General features: G+C 33.2%; 3 protein-coding genes across 5 annotated transcripts; 1 reads left to right on the top strand and 2 right to left on the bottom strand.

Annotated features, from left to right (window-relative positions):
* Positions 1 to 9762: 9762 nt before the first annotated feature.
* On the bottom strand, positions 9763 to 14097 carry LOC123307239. The gene is made up of 12 exons (XM_044889469.1): positions 13944 to 14097; positions 13714 to 13860; positions 13593 to 13658; positions 13396 to 13541; positions 13192 to 13343; positions 12727 to 12917; positions 12256 to 12534; positions 11959 to 12115; positions 11422 to 11623; positions 11001 to 11322; positions 10734 to 10940; positions 9763 to 10582 (listed from the first exon to the last, which is right to left on the bottom strand). Exons 1-12 carry the CDS (start codon positions 13998 to 14000, stop codon positions 9824 to 9826), a joined length of 2685 nt encoding a protein of 894 aa, XP_044745404.1. The 5' UTR covers positions 14001 to 14097; the 3' UTR covers positions 9763 to 9823.
* A 223-nt stretch (positions 14098 to 14320) lies between these two features.
* LOC123307959 (protein lava lamp-like) lies at positions 14321 to 16876 on the bottom strand. 2 transcript variants are annotated; one of them, XM_044890464.1, is made up of 6 exons: positions 16444 to 16876; positions 16040 to 16334; positions 15658 to 15945; positions 15173 to 15390; positions 14885 to 15121; positions 14321 to 14788 (listed from the first exon to the last, which is right to left on the bottom strand). In XM_044890464.1, the coding sequence occupies exons 1-6, from the start codon at positions 16537 to 16539 to the stop codon at positions 14396 to 14398; spliced, it is 1527 nt and encodes a 508-aa protein (XP_044746399.1). In that variant the 5' UTR covers positions 16540 to 16876; the 3' UTR covers positions 14321 to 14395. The 2 variants fall into 2 exon arrangements, with proteins under 2 accessions (XP_044746399.1, XP_044746400.1); XM_044890465.1 differs by having other exon boundaries at positions 15658 to 15942.
* Positions 16877 to 17113: 237 nt separating this feature from the next.
* LOC123307960 lies at positions 17114 to 20019 on the top strand. Of its 2 annotated transcripts, none has more exons than XM_044890467.1 (2): positions 17114 to 17351; positions 19768 to 20019. In XM_044890467.1, exons 1-2 carry the CDS (start codon positions 17255 to 17257, stop codon positions 19860 to 19862), a joined length of 192 nt encoding a protein of 63 aa, XP_044746402.1. In that variant the 5' UTR covers positions 17114 to 17254; the 3' UTR covers positions 19863 to 20019. The 2 variants fall into 2 exon arrangements, with proteins under 2 accessions (XP_044746402.1, XP_044746401.1); XM_044890466.1 differs by lacking the exon at positions 17114 to 17351 and adding an exon at positions 18792 to 19285.
* Positions 20020 to 20401: the final 382 nt, after the last annotated feature.

The raw sequence follows: 20401 nt of genomic DNA, 5'->3' as shown, positions 1-20401 counted from the left end.
AACATTATTAACTTCATTTGAGCTTTCTGGTTCTGGACCTTTGAATTTTTTGATATTTTTCAATAGGTTGCTTATAAAAATAGGATTTCGATCTTATGTGAATGGAAATCAACAATATGAGGAACAAAAATACCATGGAGTAGGTATGCTAAAAAATAGAGGATGATTGTGGAATTCTGAATTAGGGAAACTTGTATATTTAACTGACCCCACGGTTGGGTTCATATTTGGTATTCAGATAAACTTCCTATCTCAAGGCCATTCTGAATGGATCCACTTCACCATGATAATTTCTTTTATGTTGGAAAAATGTTTACGTTTCGCTAGATGTCAATGTCAACAACTACGAGCAAAAAACTTGTTCCATGAGAACTTGTTGCATTGTTATGGAAGTACCTATTCTGGCCCATTTCGGCCATTTCTGATAGCATAAGTACCTACAAACTATACAAGTCTATAATATGTAGCTGAATCTCGTAGATGCATACAAAACTTTATTCGAACTACGTTATACAGTTGAAAAGAGACATAAAGATTATACAATCTTCAGGATGGAGCATCTTGATATTTATACAGTTATAATAATTATTGTGACCTCGTCAACTAGCACATTATTAGCATTCCCCAGAAATTTCAGATTTCTGATCTTTATTCTGTAGTCAATGCAAACAACGATATCTTCATTTCCTGGTTTACTTGAAATTTCGCCAAATACGGTTCGACAAATAACTGAAAACAAGTGATTTATTTCCTCAAAATCAGGTGATCGATAAAATTTACCCAGTCCACTAATATACTACTCACAACATATTGGAACCCCTGCCATTTCGAACGTATTCATTTATCTGCAAACACAGATAATACTCGATAAATTCCCTATTGCAGATTGGGGGAGAAGTGATTGCAGCATGCCAGGTAGGAATATAGTACGGCCCATGCATCTTGAACATCTGCCCCATAGAAATTGATTTGTTTTCCTTTGATTTTGATTGAACCAAAGTTTTTTGTTGATTCGGAAAAAAATTATTTGATTTTATTGATTTTTTTTCATTAATAATGTATGTTATTGATTTTAGTGAAGAAAAAACATTCTAAACTAACTAAAGTTATATCGTCGAATACAATTATATCCTTGAATTAATTGAACAAAAAACATTATGCCAGGGTTAGACAGCCATAAAAATTTCAATTAGTTGAAAATGTTCTTTTTTATAAGTAAAAAAGATGTCAACAATTTTTTTTAATACCTACCACCCACTTCAATCAATTGCTGTATTGTAAGAGAATCAATTAAGAAAATGGGAACAACATGACGAACTCTAAATATACTTAATAGTATGTAATAATAGATAAATGAAGCAATATATGTAATATCCATCGTAGATCCTTATACTAACTTACTATGTATTCTGTTATTTCACATTAAAAAAATTGAGCTTCATTTTAGATTTAACCAAAAACTGTAGTTAACTTAAATCAATTCGAATAATAAAAATTTTTGGAAATTTTCTCTACCCTTTTCCATATATCTTCACATGGACCCTGCTCAACTCATTGTATATTAATGGAAGAACTTTTCTGTCTTCAAACATCAAATTATCAAATTTTACGTTAGTAGGTATATTTTTTTTTTGCCAAAAACAAACAGAATCAATAGAACTCTTTCTTGACTGGGGAAACGAAAATGCATATCAGAATAAATATTCTATTCTATGGAAGTGGAAAATCGGAGTAACGACAGCAGCCAATGTATTTCCAAAGAAACAAAAAGTTTTCTGGTTTACAACGTATATTTTCATACGTTTGTCCTACACGTCTATAACCATAAGGAAAACTAGATAGCAATTTTTCACATAGGATCCCTAAAGAGTCTTCCCCAAGCAATTTGCATAGCAACAGACGAATTGAATTTCATTCAACAGCGTCCGTTGTATATAAAGTTCCCCACACACTGATCAGACCTTATCACCATTCTCATATGTGAATTATTACTGAAGATGTTTTTTTGGAGAGGAAAAACGTGCATTTTGACATCCAGTATTGAGTCAATGAAGGGCAACTGCCCAATACCTGAGGAAGATCTTATGATTTTATTTCTGATTTAATTATTCTAAAAAGAAAACACAGTTTTAGTACTCACTTTCAGAATATAGAGAGAATGAATTCCATTATGTAAAATCATACAATCCAGAATTCTTTGTACTTTCTAATTATTTATAGTTGCTCCGTGAATTATGAAATTGGCCAATATTCACTGCAATATATGATTCAATAAAATAAATGCGAATTATGTGCATATTCCGAATGCTCGTGTAGCGGAAAGAAATATTACACCCATTTACAATCGAAACAGCTCGTAAAAATCCAGTAAGATTTTCACTTTTCCTTTCGAGAGTAAATTTGATGCAGTGAATAGAATTTAAGAAACGATCATTACATGGAAATGTTTTTCGTGAATTTCTGTTCTCATTTTCGATGAGTGATTACAATGATTCATTGTTGGAAATAATCAATCATTAGGTAGACCACTGATCAGCCTAATAACGATGTTCGTTGAAAAGGAACTATATCAATAGCTTTCCCAACAATGTAATTCTTGATTCGGTATTTTCCCTACAGTTGTCTTTTTCCCATACAATGAAAAGTACAATAGCTTTGGTTATCAGTATGGTAATTAATTTTTAAAATGTCAGTGTTTAATTGCATTGTAGGAACACTTGAGTTTTTCGCTAATGAAATTATTCAGAGCTATAAAATTATGCACAAAATGTTTAGGTAATTGAAGATGTTCATAAGAAAAATACTTATGTCAAAGGTACTTGACTTATGTAAACTTAGTCAAAAAGGCGTTTTTCCTCTTAAGTTTTTTAGTTTCGTTTATGTAAAAATGGTAGTTCATTTCAAATGAAAATCGGAAAAAAATTAAAGTAGAATGCATCGTTAGCCAATAATTTCAGGACAAAATAGAACAAATGGAGAAAAAACGCTTTGTCTTTTGATGTAATCCACGACTCAGCACATTTTCTACAATCTGAATTAGAGATTACCTACTACATAGTTGAATTGATTTCGGAACATATAAATTTAAATTCAGGTTTACAAAATTTCCTGAAAGTGATGCATTCCATATATTGGAAAATTTTTCATCTTTTAAAATATCTGGAATGAAAGTGATCTTCAAAGTCTCTCATAACCTGACACCATAGAGAAGATCTCTTTTCTCTGCCTGACACAATATAGAAGCATGAAGTTCTATATAAGCATTATCATATTTTCAATAAAAATGACCTTCCAACTAGTTTTTGAGTTTTTTTATTGAAAGAACAATGAGAGACACGCAGAAAAGAATTTTGGACGGTAATATGTGAAAAAAAAATTTATTTACCTATACTTAACAAAATGGAAATTACTATACTGTATCACTGAGGTGGCGAACTGAAAAAAATCTTTGACTACGCCACTGCATTCTAGATAAAAAGAGTCTGCATAATGTTATATTCGTTTTTCGATATCACTGAAACTTTAAGAAATAAAGGCAAAGAAATAAAGACAACAAAGAGCCGAAAAGTGAGTTTATATGACTTGAAAACAAAAGAACATAGAGGAATACTGTTTTGGCCATTACCCTATAAATAATAATAAAATTGAAAGAGCAAGAAATACTTATTTTTTCAGAAGAGCTCCTTTAGAGAAATACTTCAAAGCTTCAAAAAACGATGAAGATTCAGTCTGACAATTCTTGCTAGAAGTAGGTAAAGGGTGGTTGTATCAGGTAGTTACCCCTAAAAACTCCCTAAAAACAAACAAAAGAGGCGGATAACAATGTTTCATTAGAAATAACTGATGATTATCGATAAATATCGAAATTTTCTTACAAACACCTCTTGTCCTTTCAATTTTATCAGTCGATGAAATTCAAACGTTTCACTTAAAACGTGAGAGAAATCCGTATTTTATTAATCCAGTGTCTCTGAAGGGGTTGGGTTAGGACAGTGAAAAAACAATTTCATACATGAAAAATATCAATTTTGTCGATTTAAATGTAGGTTTAAAGGACTGCAGAGTGAAAATATAATAATTCATGATAATATATAATAATTATATAGCATGTATTTTGATGAAATGTTCGAAAATTAAAAGTTTGGCGGGATTGATAGTTGTACGAATAGATTTCGTATCTTCTCCTACTTCCAGGAAAAAATCGGCAAAAAAATCTGACTTAGGCACAATGTCGAATTCGAGATAACGCACTTTACAAAAATTTCAAAAAATCATAACTGCCAAACTACGAGTTTCCGCAGATTGAGACTAATACCATTCGATTCCTGCTAAAGAATTCTATCCATAAAAAAATCATCATTAAAATCTGAAGTAGGGCATAAATCGAAGTTTTACCGATTGCTGTGTGATTTGAAGTTTGAAAAATTGTAAGGGAAAACAATGTTGAAAAAGCCGATCTAACACGTTTTTCCCCTGTGGTCCTCACACTCCTCACTCGGTGAAACTAAACCGAGATGACGACCGACGAAATCCGCTCATGTGTGCCCCCTTTAGGTGATTCAAACGACCGCTTCCGAATCTACAAGTCTGTCCCGACGCGCATTCGCACCTTCATCCATTCCTCGCGCTAACTGCACATACCACCTCATTCCCATTTTACCGGTATATTATACGGTTTTGTCTGCCGTTTTTCGCCAGAACAAGTCGAGCCCCTTGCAGAACACCATTGTTCAGTTGTCGACGATAGATCGCGCCGAGAGAAACCATGCAGCTCGTGAGGAATTCCGTTCTAGCGGTTTTAGTGTTGGTTTTTGCGGTAGTGTTCGCCGCTCCACAGGCAAATCTGACCGCTGTGACTGAACCCGTTCCCAGTGCTGCCCCTACCGAAGAAAAAGCCGCCGAGACAACCCTGAATCCAACGCGGGCCCCGAACGTTCCCTCAGAAACACCCCTGCTGGTGCACTCCTCTACGCCGCCACCAGCACCCCCAGCCGAAGAGAAAACGACGAAAGCCGCCGCCACCATGCAGAGCGCGCCTGAGAAACCAGACGGTGGACCTTTGAAGACGGAAAATCAGAAAGGATCCGCTACCAGCCACAACCAGGTGTACCCATTGGTGTTCTCGACCGCAGCAATAGTGTTGTTCAGTGCATTTTCATTAGTGTGAAGTATTATTCCTTCCATCGCAGGGACCCCCGTTGGTTGTACAAATTTGTGCTTATTTAATTTATAATTTGGTTCGAAACATGCAGTAAATTTTAATGACCGGACATTGTGATTTTGCCAATTTAAATTTCGAAGTAGGTATATACGATCAACACGTACATGTTCCTTTTGGATATCGGAGGTGATTTGAATTGCTTCCCGTATTTTTAATTTTACAAGCACTTTGTGAAATTGGGTTGTTTCACACGCCAATCATTTGAAGAAAATCTCGATTGTAAGTTACCATTCAACGAAAAATCCCAAAACTTCTGCAGTTTGATCAGAATTCAGTTCAAACCCCTTCAGAAGAAGATGATTATGACATAAGTTATTGAATTGTATACTAAATTTTAACATCTCAGCATTATTCACTATTATTCCTAGTATTTTTGTCAATAATTATCACCAAAAACGGTGACTTTTTCTTCTCGTATGTATATAGATTGATAGATATTTTAATTATTTTGTTCCTTTCATATTAATACCACAGTACTTACATAAGGATTTCGATGTTAAGTTAAATAATGTAACACCTATTACTTTAGACAGGTACACAAATTGTGCCTTATTTTTTAATGATGCCAAATGTGAATCTTGAATAAAATTAAAAATCATAATCTGTTCGCCTTAACTTCCCTTTATAAAAAACCATAGGACAGTAGGTACTCAAGAAAATGTTGAGCATTTGAAATTCCTTCAAAAAGGTCAAAAGTGAAGTTGTTTTTAACCCACGTTTATATGCAGACAAATTCAGGGACTTCGGATCGCCATCCAAATCTGTATATATGTAGGAGTTATTTATGCATTGCAAAAAAATATTTCAATGATACCTTCCTTCGATATTATAGACTAGGTATTATAAAAACGATTATTTTTTATTACACGATTGAGGGATATAAACCTGTCGATTATTCTGATCGAATTTTTACCTGGTATTTAAAAAAATTCCATAGAGTTGATGCAATAAAATTCCATCAAATGTGAGCTATAAATCGACAATTTCATCGGATCGAAATATTGAATTGCGTTCTTTCCATGGAATTGTTCTATTAAACTTGTTTCCGACAAATAAATGAGATCCACTCGAATATCACCTCTGTACGGAAAGAAAGAATATGATTTACTTCCTTCAGAAACTAATAATGTTTTTCGATAAAAAATCATTTTTAATACGCATAGGTAAATCAAAAAATCTTCAGGGGATAAAAATGTAGTTTGAGAGAGTTGTAGAATTCAAACTGGGTTTGAATAAATATTTATATCATTGAGTATACAGGGTGAGTCAACAGTGCCGGATGTATAAAATTGACATATCTTTCATGCATACATTTTCTGGAAAAGAGGTAGAATTGGTTGGAGAGAGAATGTTACTTATAGACCGATGTTTTATCGCAGGAAGAGAATAATCGAATTTATTTCCTGCAATATTGATATACTTCTGCTCGGTGTTCACACATTCTTATCAGAATTTTTCCAAACATCAAACAATCAAACATCCCATTCAAAGGTAAGTATTTAATTTCATCCTAAATTGGTTTGAACAATTCCAGTGAAGCCATCATAAATTGCTCATCTGAGATTGATCTTAAAACTGAATTTTGTTTTCAATGAGATGTCTCTCTGATAACGAAACACATGCAGTTTATAGAACTCATTGTAATTGAGTCTTTGCTGGTTCGCACAGGGTATAAATGAATAGTGATAGTTGCGTTAAAGTTTAAGAGGTGATTCTTTCTCAAAAAATAGTATGGTCTTTATTTGTACAAAATTCCGGTTTGAGCTGCCCTGCTTAAAAACAACCCCCTGAAGATGGAGTTTCAGCACCAATTTTTAATTTTTTTCGTAGAAAACAAAAAATGACAAAAATTCAATCGAGCAGACTAGCAGACATTCTTTATGGGGGTGCGAGAAGGCAATCAAAATTTTTGTGTTGTTTCCCACCACGTTTTCAATCAATCAAAATTGCTTTTTAGGTGTCATATCCAATGAGGCGCCGTATTTAGGGAATTGTACCTAAGCAGCGGCAGCTCAAAAAAAATTAATATGATAGACCTCCACCCTTTTTTGACCATATCACAGACTGAAAGATTCTTACCGAAGAATAATTAAAAATAAAGAGTTTTTCAATCCATTATTAGGTATATTTTTCAGTGCCAATTGGCCTGTCCCATATAAATGTTTTGTCTTCGTTCAACTTTTCCATGTCGCAAAATATTATGATAATTAAGTATTGAAGGACGAAAACAACCGAATGTTTAAGCCTTCCCTGTTTTTCTCAAATTCTTCTAATTCATGTCCGTGAAACTTAACACCGTGTCACGTCATTGGATTAAGTTTACCAGAAGCCATTAGGATATTAGCACGTTCTTCAAATATTTGTTGTTTACTAGGTTAATTTCATTTATACGTGGGAAGATGTATGAAACAGAACCAATAAACATTCGTCCATTAGAAAAAATCGATGAAATTCACTGCAAAAATCGAGTATTTACCATCCAACAACGATCCTCCCATATGACATATTTCGGAAACTATTCAAGCTATGTGAAGATTCATCCATCAGGTCTTTCTATACACTTGATCCCAATAAAAAACCCACTTGATTTCATAATATACGATATTAAATAGACCTTTCCGTTCATGGAGATTTACCAGAAACAACTTTTTCGTTTCCCCAATCGTAAAGAATGATTTATTTAATGGCCTACAAAATTGGGCCTATAGTTATATTGTTGAGGTTGGATTTAGTTGTCACTCGAATTTGAGCAGTCAGCGAGGGTTTAATTTATTACAGTACAATACTTGAAAAGCACCAGATGTGAAGGCATTCATCGCTTCACCTTGTATTTCAGCATTGAGTTGGGGTTGAATACTCAAAGATTTCAGTCAATAGGTTTTAGCAGTTAAGAGCTTAAAATTGGGGAACAAAAACTTTGCAGATAATGTAGGTACTAAGTATAAGCTATGATATAAATCATTTCATAGGATACTTTATACCAACTCTCTTAACTAGGAAACCTATCGATCTGCATGTTCTCAGTAAAATAATATTTCACTTGTAGTAGTTTTCGATTAAAAGCTGCAAACGGAAGAAATTTCTTGGTCAACTGATGAAGAATCAGTCGAAGAGGTAGGGTATAGAAAATCAGTTTTTCTGTGTTTATCAAAAACAATCCGCCAAAACTTAACAAACATGAAAAATGTAGAATTTCTTTGAAAGTTATATCGATATTCATTTGAAAAAATTGAAAAGGAGAACGTGATTCAATAACGTTGAAAATTAGACAGTTTATTCCAGTATAACGTGAAGAATGAATGGGTAATTCGAATGCTTTAAAATCGTTGTTATCAGGTGTCTATAATGGGTTTCGTTGTTATCGCAAATGCAACCGGTGCAATTTTTTAAACTTTCATATCCGCAGCTGTATTTATCGAATGCAACGTTCGATCTAGGCGAAACAGCCTTCAAATTTCAGAATTCAACCTGAATTAATGTGCGCATAAGATATTTTGTGGTTTGTAAACATAGAAATTAATCTTTTTAATTGAATGAATATTACATTGTAAAAATACGCCTCATCATAATCTCATTTATGAGGTACTTATTGTCACTTGGCCTTTGGAGATCTGAATAAATCAAATTTTTACCTTCGGATCACTGGACAAACTTATTTTACAATATATACAGTGTGTCTCAGACCCTATTAAGCGTCTATACAGAACTAAAATAACCATTCGTGCTGAAAATTTTATTCACCCTAAAAGAGTAACTCCTCCAGTAATAAATCTCGAAACTTCATCTACCTCAGTGGAACCGTTTGGTTTGGACGAATTTTTAAGTTACCCCATCTTTTTCAGGATTTTTCGAAGGTCAAATTTCGACACGCGTATCTCTAGTAATAAATCCGGAAATTCTGGAAAAATTACCTAAGAAAAAAATTGAATTGTTGGTATTTTTTGGGGGGCCGCAGACCCAAAGCCACGCCCTGTCTACAGTGTATCACAATCATGAAAAGAGTAACACAAGAACCTGACTTCTACTTTCAATTATTTCAATTCCTGAATTGTTCACAATCCATTGAACAAATATTACTGACCATATTCGTGAAGGTTCACAATTTATGCTAATTAACTTTTTTTTGTTCAAATCATGAATATTAATTCAGCAATCGATTCTACATTCTACATAAATCGATAATTGTTCTTTACGCGCCTAATTAGAAGAACCTTGCGGTGTACCCGCATTTCCTTGAAAAGTTATTGTAAACGGAGTGGAGAAAGAGAGAAGAGCGGGGAAGTGAGGTAAAGTTAAGTTGAGTAAAGTAAAATGAAAAAAGTGAAATTGGATTTAAAAAAATTCTTCGTCCTGCGAAGCAGGCATGCAAAACTACTTACGATATAAAATGCATTCAGCATGTTTGCAAATCAAATTTTGACTTATATTTTTCGAATCTAAACGCATTTAAGCCCTCGCAACTTTCATGTAAAATTTGGAAAACTAACAATTTATGATCGATGAGTCCTTGCTAAGAAAATCAGGAATTGAAAGAACAGAAATATATAACTAAACTTTTATTTACAACACAATCATTGAACATAATGAGAAACCAATTCATATTCACGATTCTAACAGACTTTGTAACTGGAACGCCAACAATTTTATGTCTTGCGCGTTTTTTGCGGTTGGTTTTTCGTTACGTAATATCTTGTTTAAACACTTTAATTCACCTCTGATTCTCTGTAATACTTCATTAATAGTATCATCCTCTTCCTCGGCAGTTTCGCTGAGTCTGGGCCTTTTGCTCTGTTGCTGAACTTTGCTGTAGCTTGTGCTTCTTTTGAATTCCACAGAGGGGGTACTGATGGATTTAGCAAATTCATTTCTTGTTTCAAAAGAGCATTCCCTGGATAATGCCTTGCCTCCATTTAACGAATCGAACGAGTTTTCTCTTGACACAGGTATTTTATCATTCCATTCAAACGAATTTCTAGCAGCAAGAGAATTTTTGGTTGCTATTAGACATTTATGATCAATAATTTTTGAATCGAGGACCTTGGATACCGAGTTCGAACTGAATTTATCGATGCCGTTTTGTAGGTACTGCTCCAAATTCATATCTGGTAGCATCCTTGAAACATTATTCACTATTATCGGCTGATTATTATTGGCGAACTGTTGAAATACTTTTAAAGTGAGTTCCTTCAACATCTCATCGTCTTCTTTCAGCAATAACTCAAAAAGGTCTGATATCAAGAAGTTCAGTTTATTCTGTTCCATGTTATGTTCGGTTTTTCGTCTTGATATTTCACTAAGCATCAAACAGAGTCTTATTCTGACAAAGTATGTTGTAGCAAGCGTTTCCATCCTCTTCAGAATCTGCAAGTTGAGATAAAAAAAAATTCCTAGGGGAGGGGCGATTTACAGAAAATAATTCAAGATATATGATCTCTAGTTAACCATCATTACCATGAAATTCAAATTCTAACCCATACCACCAAGTATAACCACTGTGGTTGCCCATACTCACAGAAAAAAGTTGATCATTAGAAAAGTAGTTCATCAAACTCATGGTTACTTCACTTAAACAGGAAATGGAGTATTTGAAAAATAGATTATCACAAGGGATAACTTCAAAATTTGTGTCCCATAACGTTCGAACAATATCACTCAATGTTCTAGTCTTTATATCTAAAACTGAAACAGATGCTCCAGCTAAAATTTTCATTACCTCAACCTGGAATGAACAGAAAGAAAAAAAAAGACCAATTATGGGAAAAAATGTGATTGAGCTTACCGATTCAATAAATTTCTCAACATTGAGACGTTTTATGTCTCCTAGGCTTGTTGAAATATCTTCCAATAAGGCATTCAAGGAATTATCATTTAGCGGGACAAAATTAAGTCCGATGACTTTCCACAGATGCAAATATTCAGACGGGGGATATAATTTCAGAAAATATTGTCTTTCACTTTCATCCAAAATACTGAACAACTTTTGCATAAATTTCTTCAGCAATATTACTTTTGAAGAAATGAAAGATACATCAACTCTGGAATCATTAATTACTTGAAATAAATCTCCCAATAAACTTAGTCTTGAATCAGAAAAGGTTTGGCTGAAAATTAATTTTAAAGATAATTGTCAAAGTAGCTTACATCTTACATCCCTATATTCTTGATATGACATATTTGTGTGGATATCCACTCATAAATACCTTATCAGTTGAATCCATATAAAAGAGGCCAGTGTATGACATCCAATATGATTTCCAAGGATATTTGAAATCATTAATAACTCAAAATCTTGATTGTAAAAACTATTGTGGACTTCAACAGATTGTGAAATTTGAGAAGATAGTTTTTCGATTAATGCACCAGGAATTTTAATAGAATTAACTGAAGAAGGTTCTGGAAAATCTAAGGATTCAATTTAGGTACCCTTCAATAAATTATCAAGGAATAACATAGAAAGCTCAAAATAAATGATAGGTTCCCGCATTTTTTGTTGGCCAGACACTGTAAGTTAGCTATATTTGGAATGAATATTACATAAAATAATGCACTGCATTGGAGAAGAAGCAGATTGTAACTACAAGTGTCTAATTTTCGGATCAGACCCTCCAAATTTTTTCTTCACATTTTTTTAGGAGTTCTCAGGAAAACAACTGACCAAAAAACTTCGAAAATTTTTCCTATCTTAATTTTTGTAAGAAATATATATTTATTTGCTTTATGATCATAATTGAACTCACATGTAGAGAAGTTGCTGAAGACACTTTTCATAATAGTATAGAAAAAACTAGAATCCACACTGTCTGGAGTTTGACGACCAATAAATTCCAATATTTTGAGTATCAGTTCAAGGCAACCAACACATTCTTTTTTTGAAGTATTAATATTCAAAAGAATCTGCAAAAATTGGAAGAAATCAATATAAGTACTAATTTTCCACAAATATGCATAGCCTTAAATCAAATGTTCTGTTTAGCATTTCAATTTCAGTAAAAATAAATAAGAAAAATTTAATGACAAAAACAATTTCCTCTTACTCGCTCCAAAACATCATCATGTAAGAGGCTGTCTTCAACAAAGGATGTTATTACATCTAACAGGCATGTATCTATAGATTTTTTCACATCTGTTGTTACCATCTGCTTTTCCAAAAATTCAGGTGCATATTTATAAATACTGCAAACTAAGTTATAAATGGGTTCTATATGATCAATGCACAGATATTGCCAAAATTTGGCAATTATTTTTAGTGCTACTTTAAGAAGGAATCCAGATAATTTTGAGTATTGAAGAACTTGCTTTGAATCATTGCTTTCCTGAAAATTAAATTAAATTAGCAGTTTAGATTTTAATCCCCACTGTATCACTACAAGAAATAACAGAGAATTAATTTGAATCATAATGATTATTCTTCCAATAAGAATTATGTTTTATTTCTGCCTCAAATTTATTACTGCATCTCATCTTAAGTTATATGTATTTTTTTCAATAAAAAAGTATTAACTCACCAGTGCAATATCCATGAAATTTTGTATTTGTATTTCTAAAAGCTCAATTTCTCTAAGGCAATAGAATTTTTCAGCAACTAAAACTTCTTGATATTTTTCAATCAAGTTGCAATAGCATTTCCAACTATCAGCTAATGCTTTTATATTAAGTCCGAGCAATATTTCTATTATACTTGAAATGGACTGAAATGCTGAAATTGTATTCACTTATTGCAACTGCTTCCATTCATATTACATACATCCAATCTTTTTTCTGTTTCTTCTCAGTACAAAAACAAATATTAGCAACCAAAGACCATAAAGGTGGTTTTATGCAGAGTTACTAAGACTTAAGAAAGGGACCAATTTAATTGGCAGACTGCGATCACCGCCATCTACCAATGAGATTATGTATTTCTTTCTTGAATATCAGTTCTTAGGAATTCTTCATAAACCCACCATAAAACACAAAAACATTTCACCTACTCTCAATGAGAATTTTAGTACAATTGCTGTCATCAGCACTTATTGGTAATTGTCCCATGATATCCAGATATTTCAAATGGCATTCTTGATTCTTCTTATATAGAATTAGAATTTCCTTACAGTCCTTCATGAGGTTCTGGTACTTTTTCTGGCTGGAAAAATATCTTTCCTCAAAAATTTGCAAAAATGTAAAAATAATCTTACCTTTCCTTGCAATGCTTATAGGTAAGGTATATACACTTGGGAATTTCCAAAACCATACTCTTGAATAATTGCAAATTGGAAGTTTCCGATCTTGTGGAAATAAAATTCAAGAGATCTTCGATGAACTCAGTTAATGAAATAGTAATCTGAAATAACAAGGATGGTTATAAAAACTCCTCAGAAGTTCTAAAACTCACCGTCAAATTTTCCAATAATTCTTCAATTTGTTCAACAGAATCAATCTTTTGATTATCTGTGTATATCTAGAATGAAATTTAATAAATTACTAAATCAATGAGGGCATTTTGTTACACCAACCTCAGAAAACACATTTCTCATACAAGGCATCATATAAAACATGACATCGTTTTCTAGTTCATCAACAGGAAATGTAGTTAAATGGGCTCTACAATCTTGTAGAGCATTCAAAATTATACTTTTATCTATGGAATCTGACGAAGCCCTGTGTGCAAAATTAAGGAAAAATCTGGTGGTTCCAAGTAGAGAAAAGTTTGTGAAAATATATGTGTAAGGTCTAAAAAGGATATCTTAAAAATTAATTTGGTATCCTCCATTTTGCTTGAAAGGCTCCTATCTAAGTCCATTGGAATTTTTTGCTACTACAATGCTGAACTAGCGGGCAGAATAATCCAGTTTTCAGTTCAAATTTTAAATTTAAAAAGTGAGGTTAACTTTTTGAAAGTAACCATAGAGAAATTGTCTCTGAAAGTAACCATAGACCCGTTTCGTCATAGAACTGCAAAAAAGTGGAATCGCAGATTCAAGATTCAATAATTATCTAATGCCCCTTTTGCACGCGTGAATAGGCGCTTTTTTTTCGGTGCTTCATGCACCGGTACAGCTCCGGGCTTCTCGCCCCCTGAGTCAGTTATGGTTGAGTTGTTGAGTACAAATTGCGCAAAAGGAAATTTCCACCAGAATTTATTTAATTAATATGCATGGGAATAACAACAAAATCAAAACGATTATAAGCTAATTATCATTTATGCAATTCCAAAATCCTCGCAAACTCTTTCAAATCCACCTTCCGCTCATGTTGTTCAATTTCGAGTCTTGTTTTCAGAGCTTTTATCGTTTCTTGGGCTATTTCCAGTTCATCCTTGAAGTCTAAGGTATTTTTCTTTCCGTCTATGGATCTATTCGTTGTCAAAGTACAATATGAACCTCCTGATCTAATTGAACTATATTCTAGTTCTAATTTGGCCAAATTGGTCTCCAATCTTGCTGCTTTCTGCCTTTCCACCATCAACCGTTCTTGCGTTTTCGAATGCGCTTCCCTTTCAGCCGATATTCTTGAGGCCTGTACTTCCGTGAGCTCTAATAAGCGGGATTTTTCTGCTTCCAGTCGATTTACTAATCTTTCGTCAATTAACTAAAAAAAGGCCTGAGTTTGTTTCTCAACGAAATAATAACATTTTTGTTATGCTCTAACTTGTGCTGATAAGTTTAAAATGAAGTAGGTACCTACATTTTTATTTCTCTGTCCGTAGGAACTGCTTGGTCTTGGACTTTTCCGTTTATTCCTCATTAAATCCTTTATTTCTTCCATTTTATCATTCAGATCCTTCGTAAGATTTTCTACTGTATATCTCTGCTTTGACAATTCGATTCTTAATACTTCATTATCCTGTTGTAGGCCTTTGATATGCTTATCTTTCTGTTTAATAGTTTCATTTGTAACGTTTTGCTGATTGCTTACTTGATTCTGAAAAAGAATCAAGTTCTTATCAGAGTATTAATTGTTTCTTCAACTCACAGATAACGTTTGCATTAGGTTCTGATCACGTTCAGTTTGCGCTATAAGCGAAGCTATTTTAGACTTGTTAATGGATTGTTCGCCTTCTAATACTTTGCATCTGGCTCTCAATACGTCAATTCGCTTTTTTTGTTCTTCCAGAATATTTTTCAGGTCCTCATTTTCTTTGATTAAGTTATCTAATTTTTTTTCGGCTTTACTGTTAACTTCTACACCACCTGAAACGAGCGTTTTTTAAATAATGTGAAATGAGCTCTGAATAGTATGAGTGATATCTTCGGATACAAATAATTTGACAAGAATGATACATATCTTCATGCTAAAATTGAGGAGTACCTAAAACATGAAAGAACAACATTTTCGAGTAAATACAATTGAATTTTTTTTTCAGGTGTTCTCTCATAATTATAAAAGATAGATAATGGATTCAAGTTGGAATTGATGGTATTTTCTGTGCGTGCTAAATGAATATTTTCAAGTCATACTCTTTTTCTGGTATCCTTTAAGCTTTTCTTTCAACTCCTGGTTTTTCTGTTGCAAGTCGCATATGATCTGTGCTCGTCCTCTCCACCCTAAATTGTTATTGTTACTGATAGTATCCAGAGTATCCCCTACTTCTTGTTGCAGATATTTATTTGCCATTTTTAATTCGTTCTTCAGATGAATATTCATATTTTGCAATTCTCTGAATCTCATAGAAGAGGCGCTCAATTTATCTTGAAGTTTTTTCAGCTGATCTTCCCTTTCTGTTCTCTGTGCAGGAGACATTTCTTCTGAGAATATAATCGGTGAGTATAAATAGAATTAAATATTCCGAAATTTGGACTGATTTTAGTGGAACTTCGAAATAATGAACTGTGATCTTACCTTTTTGCGGTTCTTCGGTTTTATTCTCGTAAATTTCAAAAATTTGTTTTTCGAGTTTGGAACATTTAGTTTTATATGATTCAACTTCTGCATTCTTCTCCCTCAATTTTCTACTCAATTCTACGATTTTAGAGCTAGCCAAGGCAGTTGAAGTAGTGTACTGATGTTTATTGTCGGTGTTTTCATACTCTTTCAACTTATTCTTCAGATTGTCGATTATGGATTTATTTTCATTCAAGGAGGACTCATTTTCTTGTAGATTTTTTCTGAGCATGCCATTTTCGTGCATTAGGTACTATATATATTCGAATAGATAAATTATAACTCATTCTTAACTAATCTAAAGATGTATTTTATGCCTTCGAAAGGCCATATTTTTACCAGAGCGCTTATCCTTCACTCACCTCAATTTGTCCTCTCAAATAACGATTCAACTCATCAGGAAAAATAATATCTTTTGGGATAGAAGGAAGGACCTCCAAGTTGGAATCGCCATTCATGTCTTTTGAGAATATAGAACGATTAATTGAACTTCTTCAAGATTATTTGTTCAGGAAAAATTTTAATTTCATTCTTTAGAAAATCTGTATTCCGCACTATTCAGACAGTTTTGTCAGTTTTGCTCATTTTGTCATCGAAATAATAATGAGTTAATAGCTACTGGGTTAAGTAGCAACAAGCCAAAAACGGGTATTTGTGAGGTTTTATCATTTTTTCAACCAACAACTATCCATTATTACTTTCGTGATCCCTTATAATCATGGTGCCATTGTAGAAAAATATATATCCTAACTATGGTGCTTTCAGAAAATAGCTAATTTTTTTGCTATCTCAATGACAATAGATGAAATAATATACAAATTTTGATATGATATTCTCCTTGAAAAATTGGCTATAAATGTACACGTGTAAAACGAGCCTTAGGAGTGAAATAACACCACCGAAAGACCCACAGAGTCATCCGAAACTGGCTGTGGCATGAGAAGAGCAAGCTCAGCATCAAAAGAAGTAATAATAATCTATGCTTCTTTTGGGCGATTGACGTCTTGTTGTTTTGTATTGATTTTTGTTCTATGTTCTTTGTTTACTTGTAATGCCAGATGTTCTGATTTTGAGTTTTTTTGCTGTTTTTGTGTAAACACGCTTTCAAGGAAGGATAAACGAAAGGCCCATGAATTAAATTAAATATCAAATATCCAAATATAAATCATAAATATGGTTGATCTCGGTGGAGGGCAGGATGGACCTATTGAACATGGATTCTCCAATTCCGTGTTCATTATTCCTGGAATAATTTTTATTTCCTTAGCAGGTGGGTTATTTGGCCAGTTCGCTCAACCTGAATAATAAAATATAATTAATGAGGTTTTGGTGGAGAATGGAAGTTTAGAATCTACGAAGAGAAAAGTAGTGAATAGGTCAATGCATCAGTTTTTCTTAATTTCATCATTTCTCTGAGAAAAGCAGTAGGCCGGACATGTATTATACATACCTAATATGCAAGCAAAGGTTGAAGTTAATACATATCAACCAATCCTATTGTAAAAGAGTTGGCTTTCATTTCAATCCAGATATCAAAGTGTATATATGTATATTGAATAGTGAATTTTGTGTTGAAATTTATTAAGGTAGTATTTATTAAGGTTGTTCGCCCATAAAACATAGGAATTCAACATCTACGCAACTTAAAGAGTTTGAGAAACAGTCCTATAACACGACGCCCCCTTTACCGTACTCTATTGCGAATATTAACCCTCCAAGGTCTTAACGAAATCTATCGTATCACATCAAAGTCGTCCTAGCCGTTTAAGATGAAAAAATTGTAAGAGCAAAGTTGAAATATTCGTTGAGGTTTGTGGAATTCTACAATTTTACTGATTTTCCATTCCGTAAGAATTTTTCTGCAAAGTACATATCAGGAAACTGGGAGAAAAAAGTTATGACGTGATCAGGGGAAAGGGGATTTATTTTCATGTATCTAGATGCGGATCCTAAAATTTTGGAAGTAAGAATATTTGAATCAATAATATTCAATTAACTTTGTCAAGAATCTTACATTGTTGGGAAGCCCAGAAAAATATCTAATCTGCTATCCATGGGCGTAGACGGGTGGGCACTTCCCGCCCCTCAGAATTCTCGGTACCATTCCACGCCAAATACTGAAATCGACGAAATTTTCGAGCAAGCAAGCGTAAAACTATATTGAGCTTTCTTAGCTCCCTTCAAACACCTGGCTACGCCAATGCTGCTACCCTTACATCGAAAGGGTTTGGTCAGTATAGTTGCTGCACCACTGGATCTCATTTCAAAATTTCTGAAAGTGTGTGTTAACATGGGTATTCCTTTTTCTTTTTAATATTGCATTAATGTGGCTGATACTTGTTGAAAATCCATAACTAAACATAAACATGTATGAAAATTATTTCTGAGAAAACGGCATATAGAATTTCTAAGTCAGGTTAGAGTTCAGTTTAGTTAACTTTGAAATTGTCATAAAATTGAGTACTTACCTTTAACAATAACAATATCTTATCCATGTATGTACTTCTCTCGAAACTTTATTACATATTTATCCACTCTCCACTCATAGATGCGCGCAATGTTAAAGATAATAAAAATTCATTGTTGCCTTTTCAAATAAATTGATTTTAAAAGATCTTTTTGAACGGTTTATATCAATCTTAGTTATCTATATGTACATACCTGATTGTAAAATTCCAATCTTTACTGGATCGTTAGAGTTTGAAATAGTAAGTTACGACGTTTAAAATAGCTGCATATTTTGTTATCGCAAAATATGCTGATTTGAATGCACCATTTATAAACATCGTAGTTGATTGCAAGGTTTCCAACTAGAAATTTTTCTTTATCGTCATTAGTTGAAAGTTCCAAAAGTGAAACGGAATCTCGGAAAGAATACAGTAATGGACCTTTTGCAAGGAGTCCAGGATGGTTTACAGGAAAATGGCGATGTTCTAGATCCAGACATTGCGCCAGCTGTTGGAAGTGATGTGGCCAGTTTGGAAAAACTGTTGAAAATTGTGAAGAAGTTGAATCTCAGTATTGAGAACGAAGAACAGTTGAAGGAGGTTTTGAAAAAAAAGGCTGAAAGGGGTATGCTCGGAGGTTTTATGCCAGAATCCCTAAAAAATATTGGGGATGTGGGGAAGGATTCCGATGAATATGACGGACCTATAATTTTACTATATCTCTTGATTTTGGTGTCCTTTGTGCTTATAGTGTTGGGTAAGAATTGGCAGTTCATAATCATCAGCATTATTTGGTGATATTTGGCTGGCTCATTTTGTCTAATAAATTTTTTCAATCTTCCCACAATATTCGATATTTCCGTTGGTTTTCCCCACAGCTATCGGTAAAACCTGTTGTCTTGAACTTGTTTTTTTTTGTAAAAAATAATTTGTACTTCTTTTATTCCCTAAGTAGTCAGAAAGACTGGAAAAATGTTGACATCAGTGCATTGAATGATCTTGGGGAGGATTTGGATTGTTTTGTTACGGCTAATTTGAAACTTTAAATGACGGAAGAGACAAAAATAAATGTAAAGTGCATTATTCTATTTGCCTCATCGCTGCATCAATTTTTGTATGATTTACACACTGGGTAATTGAAATGATTGCCAACACTTAAAGTTACTGACTACTCTGTTTATATGTTCATAGGTATATGTGCTTCCTCAGGTTTAAATATTGATTTTACTTTTTTTTCAGCTTTCTTCGGCTATAAACTGTACAAATCACACGTGGAAAGGGAACGAAAAAGAGAAGAAAAACGAAGATTAAAACAACAGAAAAAAAAGAAATAATCGGATCTAGCTAATAAGAGTTTTTATTGAATCCTGATGTACCTATAATATTGAGTATGAAAAAGTTAAAAAATTTGTCTTGTAAAATGTGAGAATGTTTAGTAAGAGTTGTGGGCGTATTATTCCTTCATAATGAAATAGATCAATTGTTCACGAATTTTTGAATTCTTTCTTTTGATAAAACCCATCTACCATTGAAAAAAATTAAGTTTATCTTCATTTTCGGTAGAAAATTTTAATGAAAAAGTTATATCAAGAAGAAAAAACTACAGGAAATATGCTGATTCTGCACTTTTTTTAAATTTAAATCTTCATTTTTGGGAGAGAGCAAATAAGCCATTTAAGTTCTGAGAAACGTTCTCGACGGTGAAATAACCAGAGACAAGACTCTATGGAAATAACCTACCGATGTAGCAGTAAATCTGTCATACATAAACGAAAATTTCGCAATATGAATGAGGAAATTCTAATATCGAATGAGGTTCTGATAAAAATCAGAAGATAGTTTTTTCATATGTTGAAAAGCGGATGTGATCTGA

This window comes from Coccinella septempunctata, chromosome 2 (genome assembly GCF_907165205.1).
Source record: "Coccinella septempunctata chromosome 2, icCocSept1.1, whole genome shotgun sequence".
Lineage (NCBI taxonomy): Eukaryota > Metazoa > Arthropoda > Insecta > Coleoptera > Coccinellidae > Coccinella > Coccinella septempunctata.
This window is presented reverse-complemented; position numbering and strand designations above follow the sequence as displayed.